Genomic DNA, 18,540 nt, shown 5'->3' with positions numbered 1-18,540 from the left:
GAATTTTAAAATATATTTTATTTTAGTCTTTATATGAAATAAAACTTTCCATAAGGCTAGAGTCATTACCTGCTACTCTGTTAATTTGCCATCACCCTCTCAGAATAAACTTTTTGTTCAACCCTGTCTTTTAAGCAAAGTCTGGGCATAAGTGTCCTGGATGTTCCACATCCTATCTGCACAAACCCCTAAAACCCATTTCAATTTATCAGTTTTTCTCAACCTTTGAAAAGAGATTTGAGTCAACCTCTGAGTTGTTCAGACCTTGAGTACTCAAGACAAGAGTAAGAAAAATACTTGTGGACTCTTATCCCCTTTATAAAATATCTTGTTTTCATTGTAGTCACATTTAAAGCATTTTTTAAAAAATTATGTGAATCCTTCATTAAAGCTCTAAAAATACACAGAAAGAAGAGTCCTCTTAAATGAGAAATGGAGTCCACCTTACAAAATAGGATAAATTGCCATATTAAAGTCCAACAGAAAAAAACACTAGCCAGTAGCTCAATGTAGACAAGGCTTACTTAAAAGTTACCTTTGTTTTATGAGAGAGGTTACTTCAATAAAAAGGATTAAGGGAGCTAGTCAATTGGTGTATTTACAGCTTATTATCAAAGATTCAGTATAAATTTCATAATTAAAGAATAAATGTTGATAACACTAGCTGAAAAGAACAAGGAAAAGGGTGAGATCTCTGGATTTAATTTCTTTTCAGACAAAAGAAAAGTTTTACTTTTCTATCCTTTATAATTGGGGTTTTATTCTTTAATCAATAACATGATTTTTTTAATAAACTATCAATAGTTAAAGTATGATTTACTTTTTTGGAGAGTGGCCTTCTTAGATATAAAATATATAACTTTTTCCCATAATCCAAATTGTATACAGTCTTTTAAGTTAAAATATGAAGTCTATTCATTCAGCTGAAGTTTCATATTCTCTTAAACAATACATTAAAATAAATCAAATTAAATGCATCTCTGTCTACATTTATAATAGTTTCTTTAAAATATACTTTTAATAAATTATAGGATTAAACCTTAGATTGTCTGGTAGGAATTATCTCCCTAGAAATGTCCTCTTCTCTCCATCCTGGTAGTGATCCAGGGTAGAAGCTGCCATGTTCCTATAGTGACCCCAACCCTTGCTAGGTTGGATGAGTTGGTTGAACCAAGGGTGGGCACCTAACCCAAGACCGATCAGTTGGTCTCTTCTCTAGGATTTAGGAATTGAATTGCCCTCTCAATGACTAGCCACAGGATATGCTCTTGGGAATCAAAGAAGCTGTCTACCAGCCGGATTCTTTCCATAAATTTTCTTTTTCACTTAAAGCTAGGTTTCTATTACTTGCAGCCAGATCTTCTTTAGGCTCTTTATTATACAAAATTTCAATCCAAAAGTAGAAAGACTGGTATAATAAACCCTCAACAACTAACTTCAATAATGACCAATCTTGTTTCATCTATAACCTCACCTACTTCCACTCACCACTGAATTAAATCACATCAAGTCGTTTCATCAAGTCGTGAATATTTCTACATACTGCTAGTATCTTCTTGTGACAGTATGTAAAATCACATACCTTTATTGACATTCTGTATACAGTTTTCATAGTCTTCTGGAGGGACTTGAGTGTGAAACACAGAGAAAAAGGTATCTTCGTGCTCATAGCAAGAAGGATCTATTGATTTAAAAATCACGTGTTCAATACACACAAAATAAATAAGGAATTGTTTATGTGAACAGTTGTTTTAAAAAAGATAAGACCTAATGTTCTCTGCAATATTCCTCAATTCCCTCCACACATGTTTCTTAACACAATGTCACTTTCAAAAAAAAAAGACAATGTCACTTTCAGGTAGAAATGATAATCATCTTTGTACACATGAGCCACTCAAAACAGAGCAATCAAGATAATCAACAGAATTTCCCTAGAACTTCTGTGCAAAGAGGATGTACAAGGTTGCACTAAAATATCACATTAATTAACTGGAGATAATGTACCCAAAGTCTAATATTCTTAATACGGAGAATGTGCACACTGCATAACTTTGTGTTTTTATTTTTTATTTTAGATCCCCAAGGTTTAGATTTCAGATATAGGGTCAGTCATTAAAATAACAGAATGTGTTTCAGAGAGAAAACTGGGGAGACACTTAGCAGTTAGCCTTCTTTTCTTTTATTTATTCTCTTGGGATAATATCCCTAAAGAAATTAGGAAATTGTGGTTTTTAACTCTTTTTGTTTAATGTAATTTGTTTCATGTTCTACTAGCTACTTCAGACACTGTATATTTACAAGAAACTGCTAACATAAATAAATATCACTTTGCCTTAATATGAGAGAATCTGCCAGGTTATGGCACAGAAATGTTTTTGCTTAAGAAAACATGACAAGTCTTGAAGACACTACAGGATTCATCACCTACCTCTGAAACAAACCTGATTCAAGCATCTACTTGGAGACAATACAGGCAAGATACATTCACCCTAACACACAAACACCACCAAATTCATAACGTACAACTTCTGACAGTAAAAAAAAATTCATCAATCCAATTCCCTAATTTGGAATTCATAATAATCTGGCATCACCAGGATTGACATTACAACCATAATCCTTGTACAATCTTTGATGAGTTAATCTAGCAAATTAGTGGTATAAGCCTTGCAGGGAGAGGGGTAAGCTACTCAAAAAGCAAAAAGGTTTAAAGTTCTTTTCAAACTTTAATTGTTTTGCAACCACTACTATTAGGGGTCTTAAAATATTCATTAAAGCAGGCTCATCGAGTCAGCAATTTGGCAACGTTCTGTTATTGGTTTAAGTTGCATCACATATCCAAAGTGGTAATATATTTATTTTTGATCACATAATTCCTCTTTAATAGCAGTTTCACTCAATTTTAAACTAAAGTACCTAGAAAGACACAAAAATATGAAAACTTGCAATACTAAAAACTATTATAGCAAGGTGATACTGAAGCTTTTAAACCCAGGGGTTTTTCCTAGGCTGAAATCATTCGTGTGACCCTGTGGCTCTTCACCCATAGTCGCAGGATAGTCATTGCCTCAGACAGAAGATGGGTACAGCCTAGAACAAAGGCCTCATAGCTCAGTCTTGAGTTTAAAAGACAATAGTTGTAAAAGGCAGACATTCAACTGCAGGAGCTCAACTCCTTGAGAGAGAAAAAGCATTTTCTAAATTCCAAAAGTCCTCCATTAGAAAGCTCTTCCTTATAGTCAAAAAACATTCTAATTAATGTAGAAGAAATGATGGAATTAGAAAATAACCATTTGGTAACCATCATAATAATAATTGATTCAGGTAGGAATCATCAATGGATAATAAAACTCATGGGTGAAAGTTTGAAGAATAACAGGATAATAGCCTCATAGTATCCTTCCATGAGATAACTTATTCAGTACAAAAAGAAAAATGGTAACTTTACAGTGCAGAAACCTGGCAGACACCACCTTAATCAAATGATCAAAGTTAACATCATCAGTGATGGAACAATCAACATCATGCATTTCCTGATATGATTCATGGAGAAGAACACAGTACCACTTCTGTGGGATTTCTGCCAAAAATGCATAACTTGAACCCAATATATGGAAACATAAACAAACCCAAACTGGGCAACAGTCTACAAAATAACAGGCCTATAATCTTCCAAAATGCTAATGTCATAAAACACAAAGAATGACTAAAGACATATGACAATTAAATGCAATGCATTATATTGAATTTTCTTTTGCTAGAAAGGATTTTAGTGTGACAACTGGCAAAGCATGAAGAAAGTCTGTCAATTGGATAGTAGTATTGTATCGATACTTATTTCCTGATTTGTGTGCATGTGTGTGTCCTCTTGTGGACAGGAAGACAGAGGATGTGGTAAATGTTAACACTTGGAGAATCTGTATAAAGGGTATTTGAGAATTCTTCATACTTTTCAGACTTTAAGTCTGAAATTATATCAAAATTAGAGGTTAATAGGAAAATTTTCAAATTTCCTCATTACAAACATTCTTCTGGGGGAAAAAAGTCTCCCTTGAGAGATCAAGGGCCAGACCTTGAAAGACTGAGCACAATTGTTTTATTAACATTTTTTTAATTGAATGAAAGACTCTTTCAATTTTATAGTGCTTTACAATTTTCAAAAGTTTTCAGCACAATTTTTAACAAGAGTCTTAAAAGAGGAAGATTGCAGGATTGATTTAAGTTGCTTCCTGCCACCTAGAGAAGAAAGCCCATCCCAGACAATGGGAAGGACCTAGAAGAACATCAGAGGGGATGAGTTTGCAGAAGACACAAGTGACACACACGTGAGGCTGCTCCCTGGCACTCATCCCATTAGAGGTGAAATCTTGGAGTTGGATAGAGATCACCAAAGAGAATGGGAAAACCAGAGCCCTGTGGGCTCTGCCTCACTGCATACCTGGAACTTGGGAGGAGACTCCACACACAGTGCTCCACACCTACCCCTGACAGCTCCAAAGCAGCAATGGCAGTGTGGCATATTTAGAGGAAGACAGGGCCTAATATATTCACCCTTTCTTTCTCCCTCTCTCTCTCTCCTCCCGACCCCAACACACACACAGAGAGAAACATATGACATACAATGGCATGACTGGCCTGTGGCATAGAAGAGAACCAGAAGTTCTCACTTGCCCCGATTAGGTAGAAACTGACCTCTTCCCACTGCACATGATGACACCAACCAAAAATGCACACATCCAAATGTCCCCTACAATTAAGAACCACCCTATTAGCCTACAGAGGAAATTTCAATTAACTCAAAATATCAAAACAATGCCCACAGTGTTATAGATTTCCACATTGACTTTTAAAACAGAGGGCTTAAAAAAAATCCTGGAGAACAAGGGAAAAGCACCATTTTCTAATTAACTATAAAGTCAATGAAGAAATAAGAGTACAATAACAACCTGTAGAGAATAATGATGATACCATACAACAAAGAATGTAGTACAAAGCTAAATCTATATGCAGAAACAAATTTATAGCAATAGGGCTTTTATCATATTGTTATGGACTGAACTGTAACCCCCCAAAATTCATACATTGAAGCCCTAACCCCCAGTGTGGCTGTATTTTACGGAGGTAATTAAAGTTGAATGAGGTTATTAGGTGGGGTACTAATCCAATAGAACTGGTGTCCTCACAAGAAGAGGAAGAGGCACCAGAGATATCTTCACCCTGCTCCTCTTCTTCCCTTGTGCACAGAGAAAAGGTCATGTGAGGACACAGTGAGAACGTGGCCATCTGTAAGCCAGGAAGAGAGACCTCACCAAAAAACAAATTTTCCAATACCTTGATCTTAGACGTCTAGCCTCCAAAACTGTAAGAAAATAAGTTTCTGCTGTTTAAGCCACCCAGTCTGTGGTATTTTTTTTATGCAGCCCTAGCAGACACATATTTTAAGAGAAAAATAAAATGAGCTTAACTAGTTTAACTGAAGAAGCTAGAGAAAATAATAACAAGTTCAAGAAAAGAAATATAGATAATTGTTAGAATTAGCAAAGAAATTCAAAACTGGCTCACAAAGGTATAAAAAGAAAAATCCTCAAGTATAATTTTAAAAAGAGAAAACACTCACTGTAATCAAGATAGCATGGTATCGGCAAAAGAATAGCCACATAGATCACTGCAACAGAATAGAGGATTCAGAAATAGACCTGCAAAAATATAGGCAACTAATCTTTAGCAAAAGAACAAAACAGTTGAATAGAGAGAGGATAATCTTTTAAACAAATGGTGCTGGAACAACTGGATGTCCATGTGCAAAAAATAAAAAAAGAAGAACATAGATACAGACCTTATACTTTTCACAAAAGTTAATTCAAACTGGATTATAAACCTAAATGTAAAATGCAAAACTATAAAACTTCTAAAACACAGGATAAAAATCTATATGAGCTTCAATTTAGTGACGAGTTTTTGTATACAACACCACAAGCATGATCCATGAAAGAAAAAATTGGTAAGTTAAGCTTATTAAAATTTAAAACATCTGCTCTGCAAAAGATACTGTTAAGAGAAGGAAATTACAAGCCACAGGCTGGGAGAAAATATTTGCAAAACACATATCTGACAAAGGAGTTGTATCCAAAATGTACAAAGAACTCTTAAAACTCAACAAGAAAACAACCAATCCGATTTTTTTAAATGGGCAAAAGACCTAAACAGACAACTCAGTAAAGAAAATATATATATGACAAACAAGCACCTGAAAAGATACTCAACACCCTTTGTCATTAGGGAAATGTAAATGCAAATTAAAACAACAATGAGATATCAATATATACCTATTAGAATGGCTAAAATCCAAAAAACTGACAATACCAATTGCTGGCAAGGATGCAGAACAATAGGAACTTTCATTTTTGCTGGTGGGAATATGAAATGGTAGAGCCATTTTGGAAGACAGACAGTTTCTTACAAAGTTAAACACTTATTGTATGATCCAGCAATCCTGCTCCTACATATTTACCCCCCAAAATGGAAATTTTATGTCCACACCAAAATCTGCACACTAATGTTTAAAGCAGCTTTATTCGTATTCATCAAAAACTGGAAGCAATCAAGATATCTTTCAATAGATGAAGGGAAAAACAAACAGTGGTACATCCATAGAAAAATATTTAGTGACAAAAAGAAATCAGCCATCAAGTCACAAAAAGACATGGATGAATCTTAACTGTATATTGCTAAGTTAAAAAACCCACTCTGAAAAAGGCTACATACGGAATGATTCCAATTATACAACATTTGGAAAAGGCAAAACTAGAGAGACAGTAAAAAAATCGGTGGTGGCTAGAGGTTTGGGGGAAGAAGGGAGAGTTCAATGGCGATTCACACAGGGGACCTCTGTTTGTTTTGTTTGTTTGTTTTAACATCTTTATTGGAGTATAATTGCTTTACAATGGTGTGTTAGTTTCTGCTTTATAACAAAGTGAGTCAACTATACATATATCCCCGTATCTCTTCCCTCTTGCATATCCCTCCCTCCCACCCTCCCCATCCCACCCCTCTAGGTGGTCACAAAGCACCAAGCTGATCTCCCTGTGCTATGTGGCTGCTTCCCACTAGCTATCTAATTTACATTTGGTAGTGTACATATGTCCATGCCACTCTCTCACTTTGTCCCAGCTTACACTTCCCCCTCCCCGTGTCCTCAAGTCCATTCTCTAGTAGATCTGCATCTTTATTCCCTGCCCCTAGGTTCTTCATAACCATTCTTTCTTTTTTTTTAGATTCCATATATATGTGTTAGTATACAGTATTTGTTTTTCTCTTTCTGACTTACTTCACTCTGTATGACAGACTCTAGATCCATCCACCTCACTACAGATAACTCAATTTCATTTCTTTTTATGGCTGAGTAATATTCCATTGTATGTATGTGCCACATCTTCTTTATCCATTCATCCACAGAGGGGATCTTTAAGTGTGCTAAAACTGTTCTGTATTATACCGTAACAGTGGTTACACGACACTATACATTTTTGGAAACCTATAACTTCACAGCACAGAGAGTGAACCTTAATGTATGCAATTTTCAAAAGATTATTTAGGATGTCACAGAATCCCAGGATAAAATACAGAATTTGATAAAACAATCTGTGTTATCAATGTATGAAATAATTTCACTGGAGGGGGTGAAGGGAAAAATGTTCACTCTAAGTAACTGCGGAAATGAGTAGACTCTGCAAGACTAAAGGCAACAGAAACTGCACGTGAGCTCTGTACTCCGGTTGATGAGGTTATGTCCTGTGGGGTACAGGTCAACAATTCTGATATCTCTACACACATACAGTAGAATTGAACAATTAAGTAAATGGATGGCCTTTGATGAGAGCCAGGTGTTTCACTGTTGGAGTGGTGGTTACAGATAAGCAAGAGAAAAGGCTAGAATGATCCATGGGGTAATAAAGTCAGAGACCTAAGTATGAACCTATGTTTAGCCTAATACAGATACAGATGGTTACACATAGAAATATTTATAGATAAGTGTGTAACAGGTTAGCATACACACAAATACTTCCTTTCTCAGAAGGCCTAGAGTCAACAACTCCCCAGTAACAGCAAGCACACCTAGCATCCAGATCTGGTTTCTAGTATCATTCTCCAATAAGAGGAACCAGCTGATCGGAGAAAGGACTCAGGTAAGAAACATAGAGGATGAGTCTGAAGCCAGAAAGCAAGGAAGTGCTCACAACAACAGCAAAATAAAACACACAGTGGAGGAAATATGACAAAAGGACACAAGAGTCAACTGAACAAGTTCCCAATGGTCAAAGCTGTAAAATTTTGAGCAATGAAATAATCCAAAGTATAAACAAATATCCACAAGTCAATAGTGAAATAAATAAATAAGGAGACTAGATGAATCCCCCATGCAGAATAATTCACAATGGGACTGCCCTGGTGGTCCAGTGGTTAAGAATCTGCCTTCCAACGCAGGGGACAGGGGTTCAATCCCTGGTCGGGGAACTAAGATCCCACACGCCGCGGGGCAACTAAGCCTACGCACCACAACTACTGAGCCCGCGCCACAGCTAGAGAAGCCCAAGAGCCACAACGAAGACCCAGAGCAGCCAAATTTTAAAAATAAATAAATAAAATGTAAAAATAATAATAAAGAATAATTCACAATAGTTTATGTAAATGCTCTGCCATCAAGGAAGTGATGCATAACTCCCCACTCCTTAAGTATGGGCTGCGCATAGTAACTTTCTTCTGAAGAAGACAGTACGGAAAAGGTGAACTATTGAGAAAACTTACAGTGGAGAAACCTGACAAATACTTCCTCAGCCAGGTGATCAAAGTTAACATCAACAGTGATAAGTTATACTGATAGTATGATGGGATGTAATGAAAATGGCACTTTAACTCTATGGTCTTCCTCCCAAGAACATACAATACAAATCGAATCATGTGAAAACCATGACATAAGTCATAACTGCTGGAAATTCTACAAAATACCTGACCAGTACTCCTCAAAACTGCCAAGGTCATCAAAGACAAGGGAAGTCTGAGAAAGTGCATAGCCAAGAGTAGCTTAAGGAGACATGAGTAAACGTACTGTGGTATACTGGATGGGATCTTGGAACAGGAAAAGGACATCAGGTAAAAACTAAAAGCCTGAATAAAGTATGGACTTTAGTTAATAATAATGTATCAATATTGGTTCATTAATTGTAACAAAGGTACCATACTAATCTTAATAAAAGGGAAACTCGTTGCAGGTATATGGAAAATCTCTGTACTTTCTTCATATTTTTCCTGTAAATCTAAAATTGTGCTAAAATTAAAAATTAACTTTACAAAAATTCCAGATTAAAAAGAGAAACAAACAACTAACAAAATTAGAAATAAGAAATGGGACATATAAACAATAAGAAGGAGAATTATCATTTTTGAATGCTATATGAAGTTTTATTAGTAAAATTTTAAATCTCAGTGAAATGGATACTTTAAAATCTCAATGATGTGGACATATTGCCAAAATTGACTCCAGAAGACTAGTAAACTGTAATACAATAGTAAATATGAAAGAAGCTGAGAAAAGAATCAGAGAATTGCCTCCAAGAAATTATTTGAACCAGATGGTTTTTCCAGTGAAATCTTTCAAATTTGGGGGAAACAGATAATCCCCATGTTATATAAACTGTTTCAAAGCTTAGAAATAAATGGACAGCTAGCCCCATTCATTTTATGAAGCTAACACAGACTGACAAAGCATACACACAACCACCACCAACCCCACCTCTACCTGCTACACCATGACATACATGCACATGGGCACACGCACACACACAAACACACAGCTAATTTCACTTATAAATACAGAGGCAAAAATTCTGAATAAATTCAGCCATTCAAATCTGGTACTAAATTAAAATAATAATTCTCCATAATCAAGAAATACATTAACCTAGGAATAAAAGACTAATTTAGTATTTAAATCTATTAATTTTGAAACATTAATTAAGTTTGTCAAGAAGAAAAAGCTTTACAATACGTTAAATAGATATTGAAATACATTGAATAAATTTCACCACTATGTCCTTATAAAGTTCTCAGAATAGGAATAAGTGTTGAAAATTAATATTATTTCCAGGTGATCATAAACTAACAAGACTCAAAGCAAACAACTAAAGGTAATTAGAATAAATAAAATAATTATTACTGAGGGCCAGAGGAGATCAATGTCCCAACTCGAACAGTCAGGCAGAGAGAGGGCCAATCCCTCCCCCCTCTACATTTTAGTTCTATTCAAGCCTTCAAAGTATTGGATGATGCCCACCCACAATCAGGACAGTATTCACTTCACTCAGTCTACCAATTCAAATGCTAGTCTCTTCCAGAAACACCCTCACAGATACACCAGAAATAATGCTTAACCAGACATCTGGGCATCCTGTGATCCAGTCAAAATGACACATACAATTAGCTATCACAAAGACTGGGTGGATGACGAAACCATTAACCAAGATAGCGAAAATATACAAAAGAAGAAATAGGTTTCAACCATGGGAAATAAGGAGGGGGAGAGGAGAACCAGCAGGAAATAATGAATCCAGTAAAAAAAAAAAAAAAAGTTACTATTCTATGAGCGGTCAACTGTGTCAGATGCAACAGAGGCATCAAATAGGATGAAAATTGGGAGGATGTCACTAGATATAGAATTTAGGAGGACCACTGATGAAGTAGTTTCTGTAGTGTGATAGGAGAAAATACAGTTGGGAAGTTGGGAAGTAAATGGAAGTTGACCAAGTAGCACTAGTAGGTGCGGACTATTCTCTCAAGAAGTCTGACCTTTAAGGAGAGGAGGGAAACCGAATGGTACCTGTTTGGGAGTAGGGTGACGAACCGAGGGAGGAGGTTTTATTTGTATGTTTTGTTGGTTTGATGGCTCTTTGATTCTGTTTTACGGCCAGAACATTTAAGCCTGGTTAGCTGAAGGGAAGGACCCAGAGGAGACAAGAGAGATGCTCTAGGTAAGAGACAGAAAAACTGATGGATCAGGAGGCAGGAGTAGAGTGAAGGGGATGGGACATTATTGACTTTGGCCTTGGAGAAGAAGAGCACCTGCCCTCCATCTAAGGGAAGAGGGTAGAGGAGCACAGTCAGAGTGCAATTTGGAGACAGAAAGCAAGAATTTGGAAGGGACTCCCAACCAGTTGGTGCATTTTCTCTGAACCCTAAGACTGCCAGGGTAAAGGACTTGCATAAGAGGATGGGAGGTTAAATACACAGTAACAATTTGGAAGAACCACTTTGGAGAATGTAAGAGAAATTGCTAAGCAATACTGAGAATATAACAGAGGTTAAAAATCAAAAATCCTTAGCTGTACCAGTCAGCACAATTACGTGATTTTCTCCCCAAGTCCTCTGCAAATCACAGCAGAAATAGACTACCAAATTTTCTTGGAATATTTAATCTTAACATGCAAGAGCAGAAGCAACATTTTCCTAAATTTCACAGAAAATCATTTTGAAAGAGGTATTTGCAAATTTTGAGAAATCTGATTGATTAAAGTGCCACTGTTTTGTGCTTACATGTACTTATACATTGGAGCTGGAAACACAAGGGCAAAAGTGACAAAGGCAAAAAAGAATAACCTCTATCCAAAACACCAATAACAAGCAATCCTATCCCTAGATATATTCGTCTCAGAGAGTAATGAATTCTACCTCTATCCATCAGATAAATGCTAAAAACTAAGGGAAAACTCCTGGTATGGTAAATGATTTTCACATTTCTCTAGAAAAGCTTTAAAGTGATCCCTCAAAAATGTGGTGAGACAGACTTTTAAAATACTTCTGAAATCTCTAGCAAGTGCAATACTGTCCATTTTGAAACCTCAGTACTTGAGGATATTATCTCTGGTTTATGAAGTCAAAATGTGGTTTAAAAAGAAATCAATTTAATGTGGTGTTTATCTTTCTCATAGAGTCAACGCCCCATTTGTGTTTAGTTCCTATAAATAAAACTAAATACACAAGTATCTTTTCTTTTTTTTTTTTTGCTATTGTTTATTTGTGATGTTATAAAGGGACTATAACATCCCCAAAGGATGCATTTTGTGTTTAGAGGGTGGGAAAACATATTGGAAATTGCCATTCTGCCACTAGCCCAAAGTCCCTCAAGTTACTCTTAAGAAAGTTAAGGAAATGACTGGGAGAAATAAAGAAGAACACTCATCCTAAGATTTCTCCCTTTGTTTAAAGGAAAAAAATAAGAACAGCAAAAGGTAGGTTTGGGTATTTATAGATTTGTGTTTAAAGTTCAAGTCCAAATAAGCCTGGCTCTAAATTCTTCAAGAGATGCTTTTAAAGTACTATTTTAACTAGATGCCGCCACCTACTGGATAGTTTACAAGGACTTTGCGCTTTCCAGGGAACAAAGAAAAAAATGATCATGGAGGAAAAGAGAGCAAAAGATTTCTGTTTTCATAATAGGCCTTATAAGAAACACTTTACTTTAAAATTTATGGCTATCCATAGGCTTGATCAAAATAATTTTTAAAATTTTTACATTTTTAATTAAGAGGGGTAGTTGAAGTTCAGTGAATAACCTGGGAAAGAAACTAATCTCAGGACGCAACAGATATAAGCAGTGTCACAACATTTCATGATATGTGGCTATGCTGTAATAGTAGAAATATGAGACTATCAAAAATCAGTGCTAGGTGGTAAAATTGGACTCTTTCATTTCTATGCCTTTCTTTCATACATTTCTTTCATACTTGCTAATAACACATTTCATAAACTGAAGATTCCAAAAGTTACCTCTTTTGGAATAAGGTAATAATTATGTTATGTCAAATGTAAAAAAAAATGTATAATTAGGCTAATAATGTAGTTTATAGTAAATGCTATCTCTTTTGGGTTTTAAGATTTTTAAAGACCAGATATATATGACTGTTGACATGCCTAGGATGTGAAGAGCCAGCAAGACATTCCATTAAGGAACCTGTCTTCTATGAAAGGCCAGCCACCAAAAAAGTCTAATTAAATCTGAAGAACCAGGAGTACAATAGTGCTGTCTCTTCATTCTGGTGAACTAGTCAACCGTGAGCTAATCAAGACAGACGGCAGCAAGAATGAAGGGCGACAGACCCTTGATTTACCCAAAAGCATCTTTGATCCCCATTTCCTTTCACACTGACCCTACTCTCATATCTTATCTGCTCTGCACACGATAAAACACTGCCAGTACACAATAAGTAACTAAGAATTCGAAATCTAAAAATTGAAACTCTGACATGGTAATGTTTAAAGCAATGACTCTCTCTGGCCAAGCCTCTGGTAACTCCAGCTTCCAGATCATGAAGTCTAAGAAGTTTCCATGTTAGAGTATTAGTACTAATCTAGCATGAATGTAGATGTCTACAGGGCCTACAGTAGTCACGTGACTCCAGAGATACAACTCTGAGCTCCATAGATTTAACCAAATGGACCTGTCATGGGCTTTTAAAATTAAATGTATCTGATGGTTCATATTTGTTCGTGAAGAAAGGCCAGCTGAAAACAAGTCTTTCCCTCTGAGGCCTAAAGTTCACTCAGTAGTGAACTCTGTGACCAAAAGGCTAATGTCAAAAGGCCACCATGGATCCCTTTACAGAGTGGCCTGTTTTAAAGTCCTTGCTCCAGAGTCAAGCACAGCAAGTGTGGCCTCTTAGAAATGCCTCAGTGGTGAAATTAGCACTTAGCTCCTGCATTCTAGAATACAGATGCTGAACGGCAAAGGAAACCATCAACAAAACTAAAAGACAACCTACAGACTAGGAGAACATATTTGCAAATAATGTGACCAACAAGGGCTTAATTTCCAAAATAAATGAATAGCTCATACAACTCAATAACAAAAAAACAAACAAACCAATCAAAAAATGGGCAGAAGATCTAAATAGACATTTCTCAGAAGAAGACATACAGATGGCCAATAGGCACATGAAAAGATGCTCCACATAGCTAATTATTAGGGAAATGCAAATCAAAACCACAACAAGGTACCACCTCACACCATTCAGAATGGCCATCATCAAAACGTCTACAAATAATAAGTGCTGGAGAGGGTGTGGAGAAAAGGGAAGTCTCCTACACTGTTGGGATGTAAATTGGTGCAGCCACTATGGAGAACAGTATGGAGGTTCCTTAAAAAACTAAAAACAGCTACCATATGATCCAGCAATCCCACTCCTGGGACCCCTACTTAGAGCCAGTCTAATGCCCAAGAGATACTATATGACCATTTAGATGATGTTAGTTAAAGGATTTCAAAAGTGTCCTGCCAAAAAATCCATGTCTTACCAATCACTAAAACATTCATTACTAAGTAAGTAAATTAAAATAAGTTATATGATTCCACAGTACTTCCGTAGAAGAAGAAAAAGAAAGAAAAGAAGGAAGAAGGAAAAGAAGAAGGAGGAGGAGGAGGCGAATCACAAATATACAGTTGACCCTTGAACAACATAAGTTTGAATTGCACAGGTTCACTTATACACGGATCTTTTTCAATAAATGCATACTATAGTACTACACAATCCTTGGTTGGTTGAATCCATGGATGCAGAACTGCAGGGACAGAGGGCCAACTATAAAGTTATACCTGGATTTTCAACTGCACAGGGGCAGTGCCCCTAACCACCATGTTGTTCAAGGGTCAACTGTTACATACACACAAGTGGAGGAAGTAGAAACATATGCACAGAATTAACTGGCTGGTCTCATAAACCAGAACTATGAGAGAACGGGGAAAGGACAAATCAGTAATGGATTTTTATGAAAGGGTGCAGAGGTCTGAGTGAGACACCTCATGGGACAATCCCAGGCAGTTAGGGGACTGCACAAACTGGGTGTGTAGAGGCACCTAAGAGTCACAGGAAGTAAAGGCAAAGACACACTTTGTCTATTTCCTGATTTTTCACTGCCTTATCCTCCTCACCCTTGAGGAGACACAAACACTAGAAGACTCTGAAACATACCTAACTTCAGAGTAGTTCCATATAGTCCTATCCAACGTGATCATTTCCTCTAAAGAATTAAACTCACAAAGAAAAAGAAAAGATAACTGAATTGGGACTTTTACTTTAATCCAAATATTCTATGACCCTGAGATAAAAATAAAGACGAATCAATTTTACTCACCAACAGTTTCTTCTGATGCAGCAGTTAAAGCTAGAAAGTTTTTTGTACTTTCCATCTCCTCATTACTTTGTAAAGCTTCACCATTTTTTGCAGACTAATAAAAGAGAAGTGTAAGTGTAAACATGGGAAAAGAAGGCAACTATATTCATCGATATTTTTAAAAATTCCAACATGGTTTCCAATCCTGTACATACAAACAAGAAAGTCAGATCATTTTTATTCCTTTAATTAGGGAATCGGTTAATGTTTCCTGTTCCCTCAAAATTCTGTCAATGAGTATTCCCAGATAGAGTTGGACTATGTCTATCATTATATAATTACCTTGCTTAAAGTTTCTTAAGTTTCTGTTTAATGTTTCTATAACTAATGAGTAACCTAAAGATACATCATCAAATTACAGTTTCAGATATTTCAAAATTGATGAAGAGTGGCCCCAGCCCTCCGCAACTGGAGAAAGCCCTCTCACAGAAACGAAGACACAACACAGCCAAAAATATATAAATAAATTTAAAAAAAAAAAAGACACAGGCTTGCTGAATGGATACAAAAACAAGACCCACATATATGCTGTCTACAAGAGACACACTTCAGACTTAGGGACACATACAGAATGAAAGTGAGGGGATGGAAAAAGATATTCCATCCCCTGAAGTAGCTATACTCATAACAGATAAAATAGACTTTAAAATAGAGAATGTCACAAGAGACAAGGAAGGACACTACATAATGATCAAGGGATCAATCCAAGAAGAACACATAACAATAATAAATATATATGCACCCAACAGAGGAGCACCTCAATACATAAGGTAACCGCTAACAGCTCTAAAAGAGGAAATCGACAGCAACACAATAATAGTGGGGGACTTTAACACCTCACTTACACCAATGGACAGATCATCTAAACAGAAAATTAATAAGAAAACACAAGCTTTAAATGACACAATAGACCACACAGATTTAATTGATATTTATAGGACATTCCGTCCAAAAACCACATTTCTTCTCAAGTGTGCACGGAACATTCTCCAGGATAGATCACATCCTGGGTCACGAATCAAGCCTCAGTAAATCTAAGAAAACTGAAATCATATCAAGCATCTTTTCTGACCACAACACTATGAGATTAGAAATCAATTACAGGGTAAAAAACGTAAAAAGCACAAACCCATGGAGGCTAAACAATACATTACTAAATAACCAAGAGATCACTGAAGAAATCAAAGAGGAAATCAAAAAATACCTAGAGACAAATGACAATAAAAACACGATGATCCAAAACCTATGGGATGCAGCAAAAGCACTTCTAAGAGGGGAGTTTATAGCTATGCAAGCCCACCTCAAGAAACAAGAAAAATCTCAAAGAAACAACCTAAAACTACACCCAAAGGAACTAAAGAAAGAAGAACAAAACCCAAAGTTAGCAGAAGGAAAGAAATCATAAAGTTCAGAGCAGAAATAAATGAAATAGAAACAAAGCAAACAATAGCAAAGATCATAAAACTAAAAGCTGGTTCTTTGAGAAGATAAACAAAACTGATAAACTATTAGCCAGACTCATCAAGAAAAAGGGGGAGAGGACTCAAATCAATAAAATTCGAAATGAAAAAGGAGAAATCATAACTGACACTGAAGAAATACAAAGGATTATAAGAGATTACTACAAAAAACTCTACACCATAAAAATGGACAACCTGGAAGAAATGGACAAATTCTTAGAAAGGTATAACCTTGCAAGACTGAACCAGGAAGAAAGAGAAAATATGAACAGACCAATCACAAGTAATGAAATTGAAGCTGTGTTTAAAAATCTTCCAACAAAGTCTAGAACCAGATGGCTTCACAGGTGAATTCTATCAAACATTCAGAGAAGAGCTAACACCCATCCTTCTCAAACTCTTCCAAAAAATTGCAGAGGAAGGAACACTCCCAAACTCATTCTATGAGGCCACCAGCACCCTGATACCAAAACCAGACAAAGATACTACAAAAAAAGAAAATTACAGACCAATATCACTGATGAATATAGATGCAAAAATCCTCAACAAAATACTAGCAAACAGAGTCCAACAACACATTAAAAGGATCATACACCATGATCAAGTGGGATTTATCCCAGGGATGCAAGGATTCTTCAATATACGCAAATCACTCAATGTGATATGCCATATTAACAAATTGAAGAATAAAAACCATATGATCATCTCAATAGATGCAGAGAAAGCTTTTGACAAAATTCAACAGCCATTTATGATAAAAACTCTCCAGAAACTGGGCATAGAGTGAACCTACCTCAACATAAAAGAGGCCATATATGACAAACCCACAGCAAACATCATTCTCAATGGTGAAAAACTGAAAGCATTTCCTCTAAGATCAAGAACAAGACAACGATGTCCACTCTCACTACTATTATTCAACACAGTTTTGGAAGTCCTAGCCCCAGCAATCAGAGAAGAAAAAGAAATAAAAGGAATACAATTGGAAAAGAAGTAAAACCGTCACTGTTTGCAGATGACATGATACTATACATAGAGAATCGTAAAGATGACACCAGAAAACTACTAGAGCTAATCAATGAATTTGGTAAAGTTGCAGGATACAAAATTAATGCACAGAAATCTCTTGCATTCCTATACACTAATGATGAAAAATCTGAAAGAGAAACTAAGGGAACACTCCCATTTACCACTGCAACAAAAAGAATAAAATACCTAGGAATAAACTTACCTAGGGAGACAAAAGACCTGTATGTAGAAAACTATAAGACACTGTTGAAAGAAATTAAAGATGATACTGACAGATGGAGAGATATTCCATGTTCTTGGATTGGAAGAATCAATATTGTGAAAATGACTATACTACCCAAAGCAATCTACAGATTCGATGCAATCCCTATCAAACTACCAATGGCACTTTTTACAGAACAAGAACAAAAAATCTTAAAATTTGTATGGAAACACAAAAGACCCCGAATAGCCAAAGCAGTCTTGAGGGGAAAAAACGGAGCTGGAGGAATCAGACTCCCTGACTTCAGACTCTACTACAAAGCTACAGTAATCAAGACATTATGGTACTGGCACAAAAACAGAAATATAGATCAATGGAACAGGACAGAAAGCCCAGAGATAAACTCACACACCTACAGTCAACTAATCTATGACAAAGGAGGCAAGGATATACAATAGAGAAAAGACAGTCTCTTCAATAAGTGGTGCTGGGAACTGGACAGCTACATGTAAAAGAATGAAATTAGAAAAACTTCCTAACACTATACACAAAAATAAACTCAAAAAGGATTAAAGACCTAAATGTACACCAGACACTGTCAAACTCTTAGAGGAAAACATAGGAAGAACA

The 18,540-nt window shown here is 36.1% G+C and overlaps 1 protein-coding gene across 3 annotated transcripts in view; it reads right to left on the bottom strand.

Annotated features, from left to right (window-relative positions):
- FSIP1 (fibrous sheath interacting protein 1) overlaps positions 1-18,540 on the bottom strand; it is a 200,784-nt gene that overhangs the window by 161,896 nt on the left and 20,348 nt on the right. For all 3 annotated transcript variants that reach the window (XM_060293579.1, XM_030843050.2, XM_060293580.1), the window contains exons 5-6: positions 15,181-15,274; positions 1,583-1,681 (exon numbers count right to left, since the gene is read on the bottom strand). In XM_060293579.1, the coding sequence (XP_060149562.1) occupies positions 1,583-1,681; positions 15,181-15,274 (193 nt within the window). The remainder of the gene's footprint in view (positions 1-1,582; positions 1,682-15,180; positions 15,275-18,540) is intronic.

Source organism: Globicephala melas, chromosome 2 (genome assembly GCF_963455315.2).
Source record: "Globicephala melas chromosome 2, mGloMel1.2, whole genome shotgun sequence".
Classification (NCBI taxonomy): Eukaryota; Metazoa; Chordata; class Mammalia; order Artiodactyla; family Delphinidae; genus Globicephala; species Globicephala melas.
This window is presented reverse-complemented; position numbering and strand designations above follow the sequence as displayed.